General features: G+C 55.3%; 1 protein-coding gene across 1 annotated transcript in view; it reads left to right on the top strand.

The window, feature by feature from the left end:
* The window catches only part of OBSCN (obscurin, cytoskeletal calmodulin and titin-interacting RhoGEF), an 82,104-nt gene that overhangs the window by 28,529 nt on the left and 36,586 nt on the right, over positions 1–16,989 (top strand). Inside the window, exons 34-49 of the mRNA XM_058677405.1 lie at positions 1,418–1,690; positions 1,980–2,246; positions 2,771–3,037; positions 3,140–3,403; positions 3,676–3,939; positions 5,026–5,289; positions 5,852–6,115; positions 6,392–6,655; positions 11,897–12,160; positions 12,434–12,697; positions 13,172–13,435; positions 13,644–13,910; positions 14,007–14,276; positions 14,737–15,009; positions 15,371–15,567; positions 15,693–15,768. Coding sequence (XP_058533388.1) covers positions 1,418–1,690; positions 1,980–2,246; positions 2,771–3,037; positions 3,140–3,403; positions 3,676–3,939; positions 5,026–5,289; positions 5,852–6,115; positions 6,392–6,655; positions 11,897–12,160; positions 12,434–12,697; positions 13,172–13,435; positions 13,644–13,910; positions 14,007–14,276; positions 14,737–15,009; positions 15,371–15,567; positions 15,693–15,768 — 4,002 coding nt within the window. The remainder of the gene's footprint in view (positions 1–1,417; positions 1,691–1,979; positions 2,247–2,770; positions 3,038–3,139; positions 3,404–3,675; positions 3,940–5,025; positions 5,290–5,851; positions 6,116–6,391; positions 6,656–11,896; positions 12,161–12,433; positions 12,698–13,171; positions 13,436–13,643; positions 13,911–14,006; positions 14,277–14,736; positions 15,010–15,370; positions 15,568–15,692; positions 15,769–16,989) is intronic.

Below are 16,989 nucleotides of genomic sequence, written 5' to 3'. Positions count from 1 at the left end.
GTGACCCTGCTGAGTTGAGGTGTGTGTTTCTGCACTGTGCAGTATGTGCACTGCAGGACACAGTGGCCACAGAGGAGGGCCGGGCCTGCTTCTCGCTGGAGTTGTTGCATGAGGATGAAGAGATTAAGTGTTCACTCAACGGGGTGCCATGGGCTGTCCAGTGGGTGACCCTGCTGAGTTGAGCATGTGTTTCTGCACTGTGAAGTGTGTTCTGGGCCTTGCTGTGGTCTGTCTGCATGCACTTGAGGTTTTCCTAACCCAGGATTGCTGTTGGCCAGGGGCCGCTTTCCATGCTGGTCCCTCCTGTTAGCACATGGGTCAGTGTCACCGCGTGGACAGCCCATGGTTGGGAAGCACAGCTCAACAAGAGGGCAGGAGCCCAGATGGTTGGCGGGCTGTGGACTAACATGGTGAGCCTCGCAGAAGGTCCCATAGATGCAAGGAATGTGGGGCTCAGAATTTGACTCAAATATGTTTGGACAATTAGCTTTGATTCACTTACTCTTTTGTTGTTGTTGTTTAAAAAATCATTTTATTTATCCAAAAGACCAAAGTACTGGGGTCAGGGGCGAGAGAGAGATTCACATTCCATTCACCAGCTAATTTCCCAGTGGCCACAGTGGTTGGGGCTGAGCCAGGCCTAAGCCAGGAGCTTCTTCCAGGTCTTCCACATGGGTGCAGGGGCCCAAGGCCTTGGTCCATTCTCTGCTGCTTTCCCAGGCCATTAACAGGGAGCTGGAAGGGAAGTGGAGCTGCTGGGCCTTGAACTGGAGCCTATGTGGAATGCTGTTACAGGTAGCAGCTTTACCTGTTATACCACAATGCTTTTTCTTTCTTCCTTCTTTCCTTGTTTCTCTTTTATTTATTATTTTATTATTTTTGCAGATTTATTATTTTTTTATTGAAAAGGCAGGTATACAGAGAGAAGGGGAGGCTGAAAGAAAGATCTTCCATCTGCTGCTTCACTTCCCTAGTGGCTGCAATGGCCAGAGCTGAGCTGATCTGAAGGCAGCAGCCAGGAGCCTGGAGCCTCTTTTGAGTCTCCCATGTGGATGCAGGACCCCAAGGCTTTGGGCCATCCTTGACTGTTTTCCCAGGCCACAAGCAGAGAGCTGGATGGGAAGTGGAACAGCTGGAATACGAACTTGTGCCCTTATGGCATCCCAGTGGATGCAAGGCTTAGGCTATCATGTTGGGCCCTCTTTTTTTTTTTTTTAAGTGTGTAAGAGAAAGATGAAGAGAGAGACTAAGAGGCATAGAGACACATGTGGATAGAACCGGAGGGACAAGAAGAGGGACAAAGCTTCCCTCCCCTGCTTCCTGACTCCCCAGATTCCCACAGCATCTCTTGCTTCAGGCTGAGCCCTCCTGAGCTGGAGGCAGTCCTAGGCCCTGACATGTCCCATCCACCTCGCAGGCCAGAAGGTTCTCATCACCGAAGACCTAGAGGACGCTGAGGTGCAGGAGGGCTCCTCGGCCACCTTCTCCTGTCGTATCTCCCCTGCTGACTACGAGCCTGTGCGCTGGTTTCTGGACAAGACACCCCTGCATGCCAATCAGCTCAATGAAATAGAGGTCCAGCCTGGGGGCTACCATGTGCTCACCCTGCGGCAGCTGGCACTCAAGGACTCAGGCACTGTCTACTTTGAGGCAGGAGACCAGCGGACCTCAGCTGCCCTGCGGGTCACTGGTGCGTTCTGAGGGAATGTCGTGGAGTATGTGGTGCTGGCAGCTTAAGAAGCTGCATGGTCTGGCTGAGTGGGGTCAGGGTTGCGGAAGAAGACAACATGGATTACCTGTGGCTGGGACCTTGAGTCCCAAAAAGGTCCACTCTGAAGGCTGTACCAAATTCTTTCGCCTCCTTCGTGGTTGTACAGAGGTTATGGTCAGGTGGTGTGGGTCAGCTGTGTGCCTGGCAGGGTGACAGTGGGTAGATGTGGGCCTGTGCCTCGTGAGCAGCTTCTCCCTTGGTCTCTCAGAGAAGCCAAGCATCTTCTCCCGGGAGCTCACGGATGCTACAGTCACAGAGGGTGAGGACCTGACTCTGTTCTGTGAGACCACAACACCAGTTAGCCCTGTGCGCTGGACCAAGGATGGGAAGACCCTGCGGCCATCGGCAAGGTGCCAGCTGAACTACGAAGGCCGCCGGGCCCAGCTGACCATCGTGGACACTACCCTGCAGGATGGTGGGCGCTACAAGTGTGAGGCAGGGGGTGCCTCCAGCAGCTCCATCGTCAGGATCCATGGTGAGCCTCGGGCTCCAGGCTGGCATGGGCTGAAGGACGGGTTGCCTCAGGAGGCACATGATGCCTGCATTCACCTGCCCGTTGGACCCGAGTCTCCCTGACCCCTGCTTCATCCCGTGGCCCTGTGGGTGGCCAACAGTCTCTGTGCTCCTTCCTGACATCGTCTCTGTCTTCCTCCCTGGGTAGAGATTCTTCTCGCAACCCTGGAGGCCATTGGCTCAAGGTCCATGCACTGTGGGGCTGGCCCTTCTCAGGGTGATCTGCTTCACATGGCTGTCCCTCAGTATATCTCTGTAATCCCCTCTCACAGAACCCCATCTGTCCTTCGGCTCCCTGACCAAGCCAGGCTTTCTCTGAGACTTGGCTTTTGTTGCTCCACCCCTGACGCTCTCCAGAGTCTCGCTGTCTGCCATGGCCCAGGCATAGGAGAGACCAGGCAGCCCTGCCCTGTATCCTGTACGCCAGCTGCCACCCACTGTTCTTCTGTGGCAGTGTGCTGGCTACAGTCCTCTCCCTGTCTGCAGCTCGGCCTGTGCAGTTCCAGGAGGTGCTGAAGGACCTGGAGGTGCTGGAGGGTGGTGCTGCTACGCTGCGCTGCACGCTGTCAGCGGTGGCTGCACCTGTGCAGTGGCGCCGTGGAGATGATGTCCTGAGGCCCTGCAGCAAATACGGTCTGCGCCAGGAGGGCACCGTGTTGGAACTGGTGGTGCGGGACCTGCAGCCACAGGACAGTGGGCAGTTCTCCTGCTCTGTCAGAGATCAAGTGACCTCAGCTACCCTCACTGTGAAGGGTGAGCAGCCCTGCACACCCTGCCTGCATGGCCCCCTGGGGTCTCTTTCCCCAAAAGCAGAGAGTGAAGGCCACGGCCTCCATCTTTCTCATCTGGCTGCAGCCCTGCCTGCCCAGTTTGTAGGAAAACTGAGGAACAGGACGGCCACGGAGGGAGCCACGGCCACGCTGCGTTGTGAGCTGAGCAAGGTGGCCCCTGTGGAGTGGAGGAAGGGGTCACAGACACTCAGAGATGGGAGCAGACACAGCCTGAGGCAGGAGGGGACCATGTGTGAGCTGCACATCCGTGGCCTGGCCTTGGAGGACGCTGGAGAATACACGTGTGTGTGTGGGCAGGAGAGGACCTCGGCCACGTTGAGCGTCACGGGTAACACCCTGTGGCTGTGTGTTCTGCTGTGGTGTTGGCTTGGTACCAGCCACATCGTCTCATGTCACATTTCCCTGCCTCTGTGGCTGTGTCCTCTCTGCCCTCTGTGGGATTTCTAACAGCCTCCTGGGCCCCTGTGTGGGACCCAGGGGACAGCCCCTCAGCCCTGGGCATTTCTGTTGGTCTCTACTTCCTATACTCAGTCTTGTCACATGCTGTTCTCAGCATTCTCTATGTAATCTGATGTTGCTTCTCTCTGTCATCCTCCCTAGCCCTGCCTGCCCATTTCATAGGAAGTCTGAGAAGTGAGGAGGCCACGGAAGGGGCCACGGCCATGCTGCAGTGTGAGCTGAGCAAGGCAGCCCCCGTGAAATGGAGGAAGGGGTCAGAGACCATCAAAGACGGGGACAGACACAGCCTGAGGCAGGAGGGGACCGTGTGTGAGCTGTATATTCGTGACCTGGCCTTGGAGGACGCTGGAGAGTACACATGTGTGTGTGGGCAGGAGAGGACCTCGGCCACGCTGAGCGTCACAGGTAATGCCCAGTGGCCTTGTGTCTGTGCTCCCACAGTCCCGTCTCCCAGAACTCTATACTGTGCTTCCTCCAGCTTTTCCATGTCTCCTCCATGTGTACAGTGTGTCTCTCATGCCTATTCAGGGATCCACCTTGGATCCTTCCTAGCCCCATAGGGTCAAAGTCAGGTGGCACTAGGTGTGAAGCAAATGAAAAAGACAAAATAACAGTAACAGGTCCTTGAAGTGTCTAACAACAAAGGCGGAAGAAGCTAGAAAAATGCTAAGCAGAGGCTGCAGAATAAGACCTTTTTGGAAAAAAGGGGGCACCATCACAGGAGGTAAGGTGTCACTGGAAGCAAGGTGGGTGGTGAGGATGTCATGGAGGTGTGGACTTCAGTGGGGTGAGGGCACTGTGTGGGGTGAGGGAGTTGTGTGTGGAGTGAGGATGTCATGTGGGGTTAGGGAGTCATGTGGGGTGAGTGTATGTGGGATAAGGGAGTCATGTCAGGTGAGGTCTTTGGTAGTTGTGTGAGTTACGGAGTTGTGGAAGGCCACAGCATGGTGTGAGCTGGGCTGGGCCCTTGAGCCATGTTCCTGATATAAGCAGAACCTGGCAGGGCCGCCATGATGTCAGGAAGGGGTTACTACTGCTGGCCATGTCCTGTACTCACTTGCCTGCAGGCCCTGAGTCCATTTCTCTTGCCCCGGTGTCCTTGGAGAAGATCTAACTTCCCCACATCCTTGCTGGGTTTCCCTGTTTTGGCTGTGTCATTGTCTGCTCCCTCTGTCCAACTGCCCACTCAGGCTTATTCCTCAGGGCTGCCAGAACCTGTTCCAGGGACTAGATACTGTCTGTCCTCAGCTTACCAGATGCCAGCACCTTCTGTGTCACCCTGGAGACACATCCATGCCAGTATGAAACTGGTGACATCACAGAAATACAGCTGTGATGCACACGGGTGTACAATATAACACCTCAGAACCTGGCCTGTGCTGGGACACCCAACCTATGTCTCATGTCACATGGGTTTTGTGTCTTCTGTGTGTTGTGCTGTATTCTGTGTGCTCAGTGTGTGACTGTGTTCATGTTTCTGACCCTCCTCAGCACTGCCTGCCAAGTTCACAAAGGGTCTGAGGAATGAAAAGGCCACGGAAGGGGCCACGGCCACGCTGCGTTGTGAGCTGAGCCAGGTGGCCCCTGTGGAGTGGAGGAAGGGGTCAGAGACACTCAGAGATGGGAACAGACTCAGCCTGAGGCAGGAAGGGACCGTGTGTGAGCTGTGCATCCGTGACCTGGCCTTGGAGGACGCTGGAGAGTACACGTGTGTGTGTGGGCAGGAGAGGACCTCGGCCACGCTGAGCATCACAGGTAAAGTTGGTGTTGACCTTGGAGATGTGTATGTGTTTTCTGCATGTTGTCTCCACATCAGTATCCTCTGTTTCTACACGTGGCATGGATTCATGTTGACCTTGTGGCCATCTGTCTTCTGACTAGGATCCTCTTAGAGTATGTCCAGTGCCCCTTTTCCTCATTACCAGAGCTTCTCGTGACATATCCAAGCCTTTGTGTCCTGTTCTGCCTCAGTCATTTGCTTCTTTCCCCACCTGTATGTCAGTCACTTTTCTCTGCCCTGTCCAACTCGCAGTACTTTCCTGAGTGGATCCCTGTGGTCTCCCGTGTCCTGAGCACCTCCATGACCTGTGTTCTCCTATGTCCTGTGTCTGTCCATGAGCTGTGGTCTCCTGTGTCCTGAGTACCTCCATGACCTATGGTGCCCATGTGCTGTGTGTGTCTATCCATGACCTGCGGTCTCTCGTGTCCTGAGTAGTTTCATGACCTGAGTTGTCCCATGTGCTGTGTGCATATATGTGAGCTGTACACTTAGGTCGCCAGAGGCTGGAGTCTTGAGACACTGCTTCGTCATTTGTAGCCCTACGCACCAAATTCATGAAAGATCTGAGGAATGAAGAGGCCATGGAAGGGGCCACGGCCATGCTGCGTTGTGAGCTGAGCAAGGTGGCCCCTGTGGAGTGGAGGAAGGGGTCACAGACACTCAGAGATGGGAGCAGACACAGCCTGAGGCGGGAGGGGACCGTGTGTGAGCTGCACATCCGTGGCCTGGCCTTGGAGGACGCTGGAGAGTACACGTGTGTGTGTGGGCAGGAGAGGACCTCGGCCACGCTGAGCATCACAGGTAAAGACCACACAGAGTTGTGTGGATCCATGTGGTGTGGGCCCTCTCCTTCTGCTCCCTGTCATCATCTGTTCCCCTCCCACACTGTCTCATCTTTGACATGTTACTCACCTGTTTTGTGACGTGCTTGGGCCAACAAGGACAAGCTCAGGTCACAGTCCATGTTTGTCCATCCAACATGTGTACTGTATGCCATGGGTTTTGTGTCTTCTGTGTGTTGTGCTGTATTCTGTGTGCTCAGTGTGTGACTGTGTTCATGTTTCTGACCCTTCTCAGCACTGCCTGCCAAGTTCACAAAGGGTCTGAGGAATGAAAAGGCCACGGAAGGGGCCACGGCCACGCTGCGTTGTGAGCTGAGCAAGGAGGCCCCTGTGGAGTGGAGGAAGGGGTCACAGACACTCAGAGATGGGAGCAGACACAGCCTGAGGCAGGAGGGGACCGTGTGTGAGCTGTGCATCCGTGACCTGGCCTTGGAGGACGCTGGAGAGTACACGTGTGTGTGTGGGCAGGAGAGGACCTCGGCCACGCTGAGCATCACAGGTAAAGACCACACAGAGTTGTGTGGATCCATGTGGTGTGGGCCCTCTCCTTCTGCTCCCTGTTGTCATCTGTTCTCCACCCACACTGTCTTATCCTGAGACGTTCTGTGAGTCCACTGTTCATGCTCAGCTGTCTAGGACATGTCACCTTGCCTGTAGTTTGTGTCTGGTGCATGTGTTGTGCTGTGACTCCTTGGGTTTTATTCTGTGGTCTCTATATCTGTGCTCCTTAATCTCATTGTTACATAGAAGGTGAGTGACACAGAGTAGGAGAGGGAGAGAGATCTTCCATTCACTGGTTCACTCCACAGATGGCTGCAACACCTGGGCATGGCCTGGCCAAAACCAGTAACCTGGAACTGCATACGGGTCCAGGTTCAGGAGCCCAATTGTGTGATCCACTTGCTGCTGCCTTTCCAGATGGCATTAGCAACGGGCAGGATCAGAAGTGGAGCTCCAGTATTCTGACACACCAATATGTGATGCCAATTTTTCCAGAGCTGCTCTGCTCACTGTGCCACAGTGACCTCCACACCTGCTCTTCCCTTCTCATAAGAATGTCAGTCACACTCTGAGGATGGAGGCTTTGGACATCTGTGTGTACATTGTAGAGGGCTGCATCTCAGGTCTGACTCTTCCCTCTGCGAGTTCACATCCATGCGCCATGCACAGCAAATGGCATGGTTCCAGCAGCCTGTGTTCCTAGTCCCTCCCTGCCTCAGACCTACACCCACAATCTCCAGAACACTGGCGGGGTAGGTACAGCGAGAAGAAATTGGCAAGAGGAAATGGGTCATGGATACCAAGCAAGCTCAGACACTGAGGGGCAGGTTCTGTTACATTTCAAGGCTGGCAAACGGTCCTGTGTGGTTTGTGCCTTGTGTCCTGGATGCGCCATGCCTGGGGCCAGGAGTCAGGGCTGCCTAGGTCCCTGAGACAGTCTATGCACCCTGACCTCAGGGGCATTGTAATCTCTGTGGATCTCTGAACTCCCTTGGAGGTACAACTGGCCATCTCTGGTGCCTGGTGTTGAAGAATGTTGGGAGTCTGACAGTCTCCAGGCCCCTGGCTCTGCCTCCTACAGTCCGTGCTCTCAGGAGTTCTGCTGGTGAAGTTGTCAACAACCATGTTCTCCCTTGCAGTTTAGTTCACAGGGGCACATGTTGTCAGACAAGAGTGTTCTTTTTTTTTTTAAGATTTATTTTATTTTCATTACAAAGTCAGATATACAGAGAGGAGGAGAGAGAGAGAGGAAGATCTTCCATCCGATGATTCACTCCCCAAGTGACCGCAACAGCTGAAACTGCGCTGATCCGAAGCCAGGAGCCAGGAACCTCTTCCAGGTCTCCCACACAGGTGCAGGGTCCCAAGGCTTTGGGCCGTCCTCGTCTGCTTTCCCAGGCCACAAGCAGGGAGCTGGATGGGAAGTGGAGCTGCCGGGATTAGAACCGGCACCCATATGAGATCCCGGCGTTTTCAAGGCAAGGACTTTAACCACTAGGCCACGGTGCCTGGTCCAAGAGCATTCTTTACAGAGTTAGCCTGCATGGTTTCCTCAGCTCTGGGCTTCTGCCGAGGAAACCACACACCCCACTGCGGTGTACCTGGGGCTGCCCAGCAACACCTGAGGCACTGTCTCCAGGATGGGCCATCTCAATGCTTCATGGACAGGCTGGCGATTTCCTGAGTCTCAGCGTGGACCCTTTTTGCTTAAGGATTCTCTTACAGTTGCTGTTTCCTGCTGTGTTGCGTCACTACAGGCTTAGCATCTGGGGTCTCACTGGGCCTGACTTGCGTGGTGGAGCTCTGGCTCAGTCTGGCCACGTTCTTGCCTGCATTCTTGTTTTTAAAAATCTTTTTTAATATTTGCATAATTGAGAGGGATACATGCCTAAGTTGTCGTGGGGAGGGTCAGGTATGGAGGAAGGTAGGTGGGACATATATTTTTCGGTCTTTTTATGTTTCTCCTGTCTCCGCATGGGAGGAAGGGAAAGGGGGCACTCCTTGTTGTCAAACTGTATCAGCACACAGAGATAGGGGACAGTCTTTTTGATGACACTCTACAGACCCTGTGGTGGATGTTACTTGAGTGGTTTCAATAGCCCTGGGACGTTGTTTCATTGCTACAGGGTTGAGAAACTTTTCAGGGTCTCTTGCCTGACCAAGTCCACCTTAGTGCTTCCACAGATCCGGGAACGTGCTACTAGCTTGAACAGGAGAGTGATCCGACCTGTTTTGCTTTCTGTCCACTGAGGAGGCAGTTGACATCCTCTGCTGGCCGAGATGAGCTGGCTATCATGTCCTTTGTGTACATCTGGGCCTGCTGTCCACTGCATAGGCATCAGCAACTGAGGAGGCCCAGTCCTGATATATGCCCTCTAAGGATGGACCACACATCTTACGATTTTCCCAGTGTTCAGGGTCTGAGTCCAGCGCTCCAGTCAGGGAGTCCCTCAAGAAATCTTGCCTTGGGTGACCTCAAATTTGACTCTTGTCTGTCCCAGCCAAAGCAGGGTTTGGTGCAGCCTGTCACCTGTACTAGCCAATGCACATACTGGTGGATACAGCTCGGTCATTTCTGCTTCAGCCCCATATCTCACATGAACCAATGGGTGCTGTGGTGTAGCCCAGCCAGCCTGCCACAGAGCTGGTCCCCACACATAACCAGTAGGTGCCGTGGGATAGTCGGGGCAACCCCCAACAACCCCCACCAGGCCTGTCTTCAGCCCCAGTTTTTGTGCATGCCAGCCTCTGCTACTGCCTAGCCTAGCCCAGCCCACATCCCATCTGGCTCTCCTACACACACGGATGTATAGTTCAGCCTGCCCCACCCTCAGGCCCAGTCCTGAAATATGCTGACAGGTGCCACCACATTGTCCAGCCTGGTCTGCCCCCTGCCCAGCAGCAGGGGAGTGTCTTGGCTGCATTCTACAGAGCCTTGTCTTTCCTGCAGTTTCTGGTCCTGTCACTCATTTCCACTTGAAGCCTGGCCAGGTGTCTGTCATCCTCACCGGCAGCCTTTGCTGGTCATTTCCAGCCACTGGCTGTTACCTCATTCCAAAGCCCCAGGTGCCTGTGTACTTGCTGTAGCAGCACACCACTCCTGCATTGGTTTTCCTGGGCTGCTAGGACATAACCCTGCAGGGGCCATGCACTCTCCCAGCTCAGATGTTTCTGGTGCTGCCTCCCTACAACCCTCTTTGGCATGGCAATAGCAGTCTCTCCTGTGCACTCATGGTGTGGCTCCAGGAGTGTCTCTGTCTCAGGCTCTTCTTGGAATCATGCTGACGAGGGCCTGCCTTCGAGCCTGTATACCATTCAGCTCAGGATTTGAAAGGCAGGTTTTGTAGAGAGAAGGAGAGACAGAGATTTTTTTTTATCCACTGGATCACTCCCCAAATGGCCACAACAGTCAAACCTGAGCTGATCAGAAGCAAGCAGCTTGGAGCTTCTGCTGGGTCTCTTACATGGATGCAGGAGCCCAGGAACTTGGGCCATCCTCTGCTGCTTTCCCAGGCCATAAGCAGCGAGATGGGTTGGCAGTGGAACAGCCGGGACATGAACAAGAGTCCATATGGGGTGTTGTACAGATGAAGAGTTAGCTTGTTATGCCAATGTGCCAGCCCCACCCTTCAACACTTTTTAAAGGGGCCTATCTCCAGATATAGCCACATCCAGTGGGTCTAAATATTAGGACTTCAATGGAAGACATAGCCAGGGTGAGTGCTGAGTCTGTACCTTGAAAGCTGTCACTCTGCTCAGCATGGCATTGAGAGGGAGAGGGGTAGGCGGATGGAGAATCTAATACAGGCATAGGACGTGGAGCTGAAGTCCATTGAGGCCCCAGTGCTACAACCCAGGGCATTGGCAGCCATGGGTAGGGGTGTGGCTGCATAAGGTCGTGACAATGATATGTAAGGGGAGATGGGAGGCCCACGTGGACTGAGCGGATGCAGGCAGCTCAGGTACCTCAGGGTGTGGCTGTGTTGGGTGGGCAGCTGGAGACAAGAGAATGCTGGTGGCTAAGAGAGAGTCCATCCCACTGCTTCCATGTGGCTTGGGATCTGGACCAGCCTGGCTGGTTGGCCGGTGCGACAGCAGGCGTGTGGGCAAGGCATCTGTAATGGTCCACGTCCAGGCTCACCTGTGCTGGCATAAAAGTTCTTGCTGTCAAGCCTTTTGAGGTTGCCCTCTCATCTTTCTAGCCTTCCTATATCTGAGCCTTTCTTGGAAGTCTGAGTCATTCCCTAGCCTCTGCATGTATGCACACATGGGTTAAGTCTGAGACCCAAGACACCAGAGAAGGACCACGCTGACCCATTTCTTTTTTTTTTTTATTACATTGCATTATGTGATACATTTTTTTTAAAAGATTTTTATTATTATTATTGGAAAGCTAGATATACAGAGAGGAGGAGAGACAGAGAGGAAGATCTTCCATCCAATGTTTCACTCCCCAAGTGAGCCGCAACGGGCTGGTACGCGCTAATCTGATGCCGGGACCAGGAACCTCTTCCAGTCAGCTCTGTGGGTGCAGGGTCCCAAAGCTTTGGGCCGTCCTCTCCTGCTTTCCCAGGCCACAAGCAGGGAGCTGGATGGGAAGTGGAGCTGCCGGGATTAGAACCGGCGCCCATATGGGATCCCGGGGCTTTCAAGGCGAGGACTTCAGCCGCTAGGCCATGCCGCCGGGCCCATGACACAGCTTTATAGGTCACGCTGACCCATTTCTATTCCATGTGGTAGGTGTCTGCCCTCATCTCTGATTGTGTTCATGCAACCTTATGCTGACCCAGGATGCGCTGAGTTTTTCAGGTCAGAGATACAATAGCAGGACTATGCTTGGAATTCTGGAATCTGTTTGGTGACTGCCCTCAATTCTGCATGCTGGTCTTGTCATCACTGTTCTGCATATGTGCACATGGCTTTACCTAGCCTGATGCCAGGATGCATTGAGGATATGTGACCAAGGATGCTAGAAAAGGACTACACTGAGCCTCATTGGTGTCACATAGTGTCTACCCTCACCTGCTTCCTGCTGTCATCATTTGTTCTCCATTCACACTGTCTCGTCTTTGACATGAACCTGTTTCATGCCCAGGCTGGGCAAGAAGAGCTTTATCCCGTGTCCTGTGCACTGACACCAAACTTGTCTTGTGTCACATGCGATTCATATTTTCTGTGTGTTGTGCTGTGTTCTGTGTGCTCAGTGTGTGACTGTGTTCATGTTTCTGACCCTTCTCAGCACTGTCTGCCAAGTTCACAAAGGGTCTGAGGAATGAAAAGGCCACGGAAGGGGCCACGGCCACGCTGCGTTGTGAGCTGAGCAAGGTGGCCCCTGTGGAGTGGAGAAAGGGGTCACAGACACTCAGAGATGGGAGCAGACACAGCCTGAGGCAGGAAGGGACCGTGTGTGAGCTGTGCATCCGTGACCTGGCCTTGGAGGACGCTGGAGAGTACACGTGTGTGTGTGGGCAGGAGAGGACCTCGGCCACGCTGAGCATCACAGGTAAAGACCACACAGAGTTGTGTGGATCCATGTGGTGTGGGCCCTCTCCTTCTGCTCCCTGTTGTCATCTGTTTTCCTCCCACACTGTCTTTTCCTTGTCACGTGTTCTACCTGCTCTGGACATGTTTGGGTCCAACCAAGATAGTTTTTGTCCACAGTCCTTGCTTGATCACCCAATTTGTCTTCCATTGTATATATCTCTTCTGTGTGTTGTGCTGTGTCTTCCATGTGTTCAGTGTGTGATGGTTTTGGCATCTCTCTGACCCTCCTCAGCACTGCCTGCCAAGTTCACAAAGGGTCTGAGGAATGAAAAGGCCACGGAAGGGGCCACGGCCACGCTGCGTTGTGAGCTGAGCCAGGTGGCCCCTGTGGAGTGGAGGAAGGGGTCAGAGACACTCAGAGATGGGAACAGACTCAGCCTGAGGCAGGAAGGGACCGTGTGTGAGCTGTGCATCCGTGACCTGGCCTTGGAGGACGCTGGAGAGTACACGTGTGTGTGTGGGCAGGAGAGGACCTCGGCCACGCTGAGCATCGGGGGTAAGGCTGTGTGTGACCTATGGGTCGTCTGCTTCTGCTTCCTGCTGTGCAGGCGCCCTGCCTGCCCCCAAGTCTGTTGTCTGACCTTGATCATGGCTGTGTTGTTGGAGCCCTTACAGAAACTTTTCTCTGCCCTTGACTGTGCACTGTATTACTGGTCATAGTGATAACAAAGAGTTCCTGTTCTACACATTCACCCCAGCTCCAGCCTAAGCAGAGCTTTAGGCCTTGCCCAGCCACAAATGCTCTCCCTCATGCTGGTTTCTAGGATATTCTACAGTGCCACACCCCAGATCTTAGGCAGCACGGTGTGCTCTAGGGGGGCACATAGTTATTCCCTATGGTCTGGGGTCAAGTTTCTGGCTCCATATATGAAGTACATGATCTTGGTGAGGAGACTTGGCCCACCCACTCCCTGTGTCCCATGTCTTGTCTGAGCAAGTCAGCCTGACCCTGCCTCTGCACCCTCTGCAGTACCCCAGGCTGTCTTCCGGGAGCCTCTACAAGACCTGCAAGCTGAGGAAGGCTCTACAGCTGTGCTGCGGTGTGAGCTGGCCACCAGTGCCACTGTGGTCTGGAGTAAGGGTGGCTTGGAGGTGCTGGCAGATACACGCCGGGAGCAACGGCTTCAGGGCTGCACGGCTGAGCTGGTACTGCGGGACCTGCGCCGAGAGGATGCGGGCGAGTACACTTGCGTCTGTGGCTCCCAAGCCACCAGTGCCACACTAGCTGTCACAGGTGGGTGTGTGGGCGGTGGACAATGTGCAGCTTCTGCTGGGGCATCTTTCTTGGCTAGGCAGCGGCTCGCCCGTTCTGCTCCTGCATGGGAAGTATCAGCATAACCCTCCTGGGATCCCCTCCTTGGTTGATACATGCTTTCCCTCTATCCCTTTGCTCCCTGTCTCCGCTCCGTGACTGCTCTGGTCTCACACTGCCTGCCTTACAGCTGCACCTGTGCGGTTCCTGCAAGAGCTACAGGCCCAGGAGGTGGACGAGGGGGCCACGGCACACCTGTGCTGTGAACTGAGCCGGGCAGGCGTGAGTGTGGAGTGGCGCAAGGGCACACTGCAGCTTTTCCCATGTGCCAAGTACCAGCTGGCCCAGGAGGGCACAGCTGCAAAGCTGCTGGTACGTGGAGTTGAGCAGGAAGATGCAGGTGACTACACCTGTGACGCGGGACCCACCAGCAGCACTGCTAGCCTCGTGGTCCGTGGTGAGCAGCACCTGCGCTCAGCCCTCAAGGGGTAGGTGGGTGTCCTGCTTGGCAGTTAGCACGGGCCCTAAGTGCACCTCTGTGCCCACCCCCCAGCCCCTAGGCCCAAGTTCAAGACCCGGCTGCAGAGTGTGGAGGCAGAGGTAGGCGGTGAGGCCCGGCTGTGCTGCCAGCTGAGCGAACCTGAGTGTGGCCCTGTACAGTGGCTCAAGGAGGGCACGGAACTGCATGCCAGCCCCAAATTTGAGATCTACCACCATGGGGCCACCTGCGAGCTATTGATCCATGGGCTTGAGGCCAAGGACACTGGCGAGTACAGCTGCTTGGTGGGTGGCCAGAAGACTACTGCCTCCCTCAGGGTCACAGGTGAGCAGGTGGGGGGCCCTACTACCATCCTGAACCTTCTGGGGACACTGACAGGGCAGTGCCAGTGCCAGGGTCCAGAAGCCCCCTGGGTTGCAGGGCCTCCTCTTGCCTCCCTGTTGCTATGGGAGGGGCAGCCAGCTGTTCCTGTCCCCTGCTGGCAGGTGAGGAATACTGGCAAGGCCTGGGTGGCCTTTGAGCCCTTGCTTGGTCCTCCTGAGAGTGTCGCTTCCCCCAGTGCCCAGCCAGGGTGGTGCTGGCCCTGGTGGTGTGGGGACCCACAGACGTTCACTGCCTATGCCACTTTCCCTTGGCCAGGGCTGTTGCCTGTGCCTCTGGGATACAGGATCCCCCAGCCCAGTTCCTGTAAGCACCCCAGTGGCCAATGCTGGGTGGTATGGCAGAGATCGTGGGTGGTCTGGCCCAGCTGGTGAAGGGACCCCCATTCCCCTGCCATTACCAGAACCTGAAGTGAGCATCGTGCGTGGGCTGGCCGACGCTGAGGTCCAGGCTGACGAAGATGTAGAGTTCAGTTGCGAGCTGTCCCAGTCAGGGGCCAGGGACGTGCAGTGGCGTCTCCAGGGCCTGCCACTGCAGAGCAATGAGGTGACTGAGGTGACTGTGCGAGGTGGCCGCACCCACGTGCTCCAGTTGAGGGGCGTGACCCCTGAAGATGCCGGCACTGTCTCCTTCCACGTGGGGGTGCACATGTCCTCCGCCCAGCTCACTGTGCGAGGTGGGGGCTGTGGGCATGCTCCCTGGTCACCCTCCTCAGGAGTGGACTGGGGCCAGGGAACTGGGAGGGGTGGACACCCAAGCTCTGAGCAGTTGGGGCTGTGGCCTGAGTTAGGCTGCAGGACTTCCCAAAGGCTCACATAGTGTTGGGATTTGGGCCCCCATGGAGGGCTCATGCAGATGGTAGTCTGCATCAGAGTGCGGGCTGTGGCCTGAGCTGGAGGAAGGAGCTGGGAACAGGGCACTTTGGGAATCATGGTGGGAGGGCAGGGTTCATGCCTGTAGGCATGAGGCCTCTGCTGGTCAGGAGAAGGCATGCCAGGTGCTGAGGCTGATGGCCCTGCCCCCCTACTTGTGTCCAGCCCCTGAGGTGACCATCCTGGAGCCCCTGCAGGATATGCAGCTCTGTGAGGGCCAGGATGCCCACTTTCGGTGCCGGCTGTCCAGAGCCTCTGGCCACGAGGCCCACTGGTCCTTGGGAGGAGTGCCTCTACAGGCCAATGAGATGAATGACATCACTGTGGAACAGGGCGTGCTGCACCTGCTTACCCTGCATAAGGTGAGAGCCCCGGAGCAGCCAGCGCTGGGTGAGGGTAGGCCTCATCATGGGGAAGCCTGGGGCAGGGGCGGGCCTCCCTCATTGGTGGGACCCTTGTGCTAAGGTTCTCTCTGCCTGGTCCCCAGGTGACCACTGAGGATGCTGGGACTGTCAGTTTCCAGGTGGGCTCCTGCAGTTCCGAGGCCCAGTTGAAGGTCACAGGTGGGCAGCCTCTTCCATGCACCGTACCTCTGATGTTCCCTAATGCCACAGTGGTTTACCCACCAGCTGCTATTTGGGGGCAGGCAGCAACCCAAGACTTGGACAGTGACCTTGTTGTGTCACCTGTTTTCCAGCCCTGGTCACTACAGCCACCACTGAAGAGCCACTGGGGTGGGCTGGTGAGGGTTTCCTGGCCGAGTCCTGGTTGTGTGGGGGTTAGAGACATCCTGTCCAGGGTGGGAAGCACAGCCTTTCACAGGCCTGGTCACAGACAAGGCAGAGCCTCCCTGACTCCCATCCTCATCTTCATCCATTGTCCATTCTCCATCCATCTGCCACCCATCTATCATCCATCCACCCATTAACCTATCCACCACCCATCAGTCATCCATCCACCCATTAACCTATCCACTACCCATCAGCCATCTATCCATCCATTAACCTATCCACTACCCACCAGTCATCCATTTTTCCATTCATCCATTAACCAATCTGCTATCCACGCATCCATTCTCCATCTATCCATCCATCCATTGCCCACTTATTTGTTTGCCATTGAACAGACCTGAATCCCTCTGGGTTGAACTTAGGAAAGACCCCTTGTAGCTCTGTTCTCCTGAGTCCCAGTCTTACACAGGTACTGGGTATGCAGAGTGTACTGATCCTGGGTCCTCTCCCCTGAGACAGATGTGGCTAATCCTGTGGCCCATGGGGCCAAGTGTCTGTACCCTCTGAGGGTGAGAGGGAGCCTCATGAGTATCTTGAGGCTCAGGGCCCAGCAGAAGGACCCACAGGGATGCAAGCCTCTGTGAGTGGTATGGACACACAAACTGTCCTCATCTTGGCTGGGTTGATTCACATACAGTTGCCTGTCTGTGGTCTCGGGAGGCCCTGAGCTTGTGTGTGTGGATGGCTGTCAGCAATTGTGTTGTGGATGAGCTCAGTTGGTCAGTGGTGCTGGAGGTGAGAGAGGTGTTGGTAAGTGCGTGCTCGGTGGCCACTATGGGGATATGAGTAGACCCCCAGCAGTCAGCCTGGGAGGTAGGCACCCTGATCTTGCTTATCTCAGCATGTGGCTCCTGCCTGTCCTGTGGGATGGTGGCATCTCAAGTCTGCCCATGCCTGGGCCCCTGCAGTGGGTAGGGGAAGCTTCTGGTCCTGACTTGTCTGGCCATAGGGCACTTGGTAAGCTAAGAGGGCTATCAGTGCCTTGTCTGCCAC

Source organism: Ochotona princeps, chromosome 19 (assembly GCF_030435755.1).
Source record: "Ochotona princeps isolate mOchPri1 chromosome 19, mOchPri1.hap1, whole genome shotgun sequence".
NCBI classification, from domain to species: Eukaryota; Metazoa; Chordata; class Mammalia; order Lagomorpha; family Ochotonidae; genus Ochotona; species Ochotona princeps.
The sequence above is the reverse complement of the archived record's forward strand: the minus strand, read 5'-3'. Positions and strand labels throughout refer to the sequence as shown.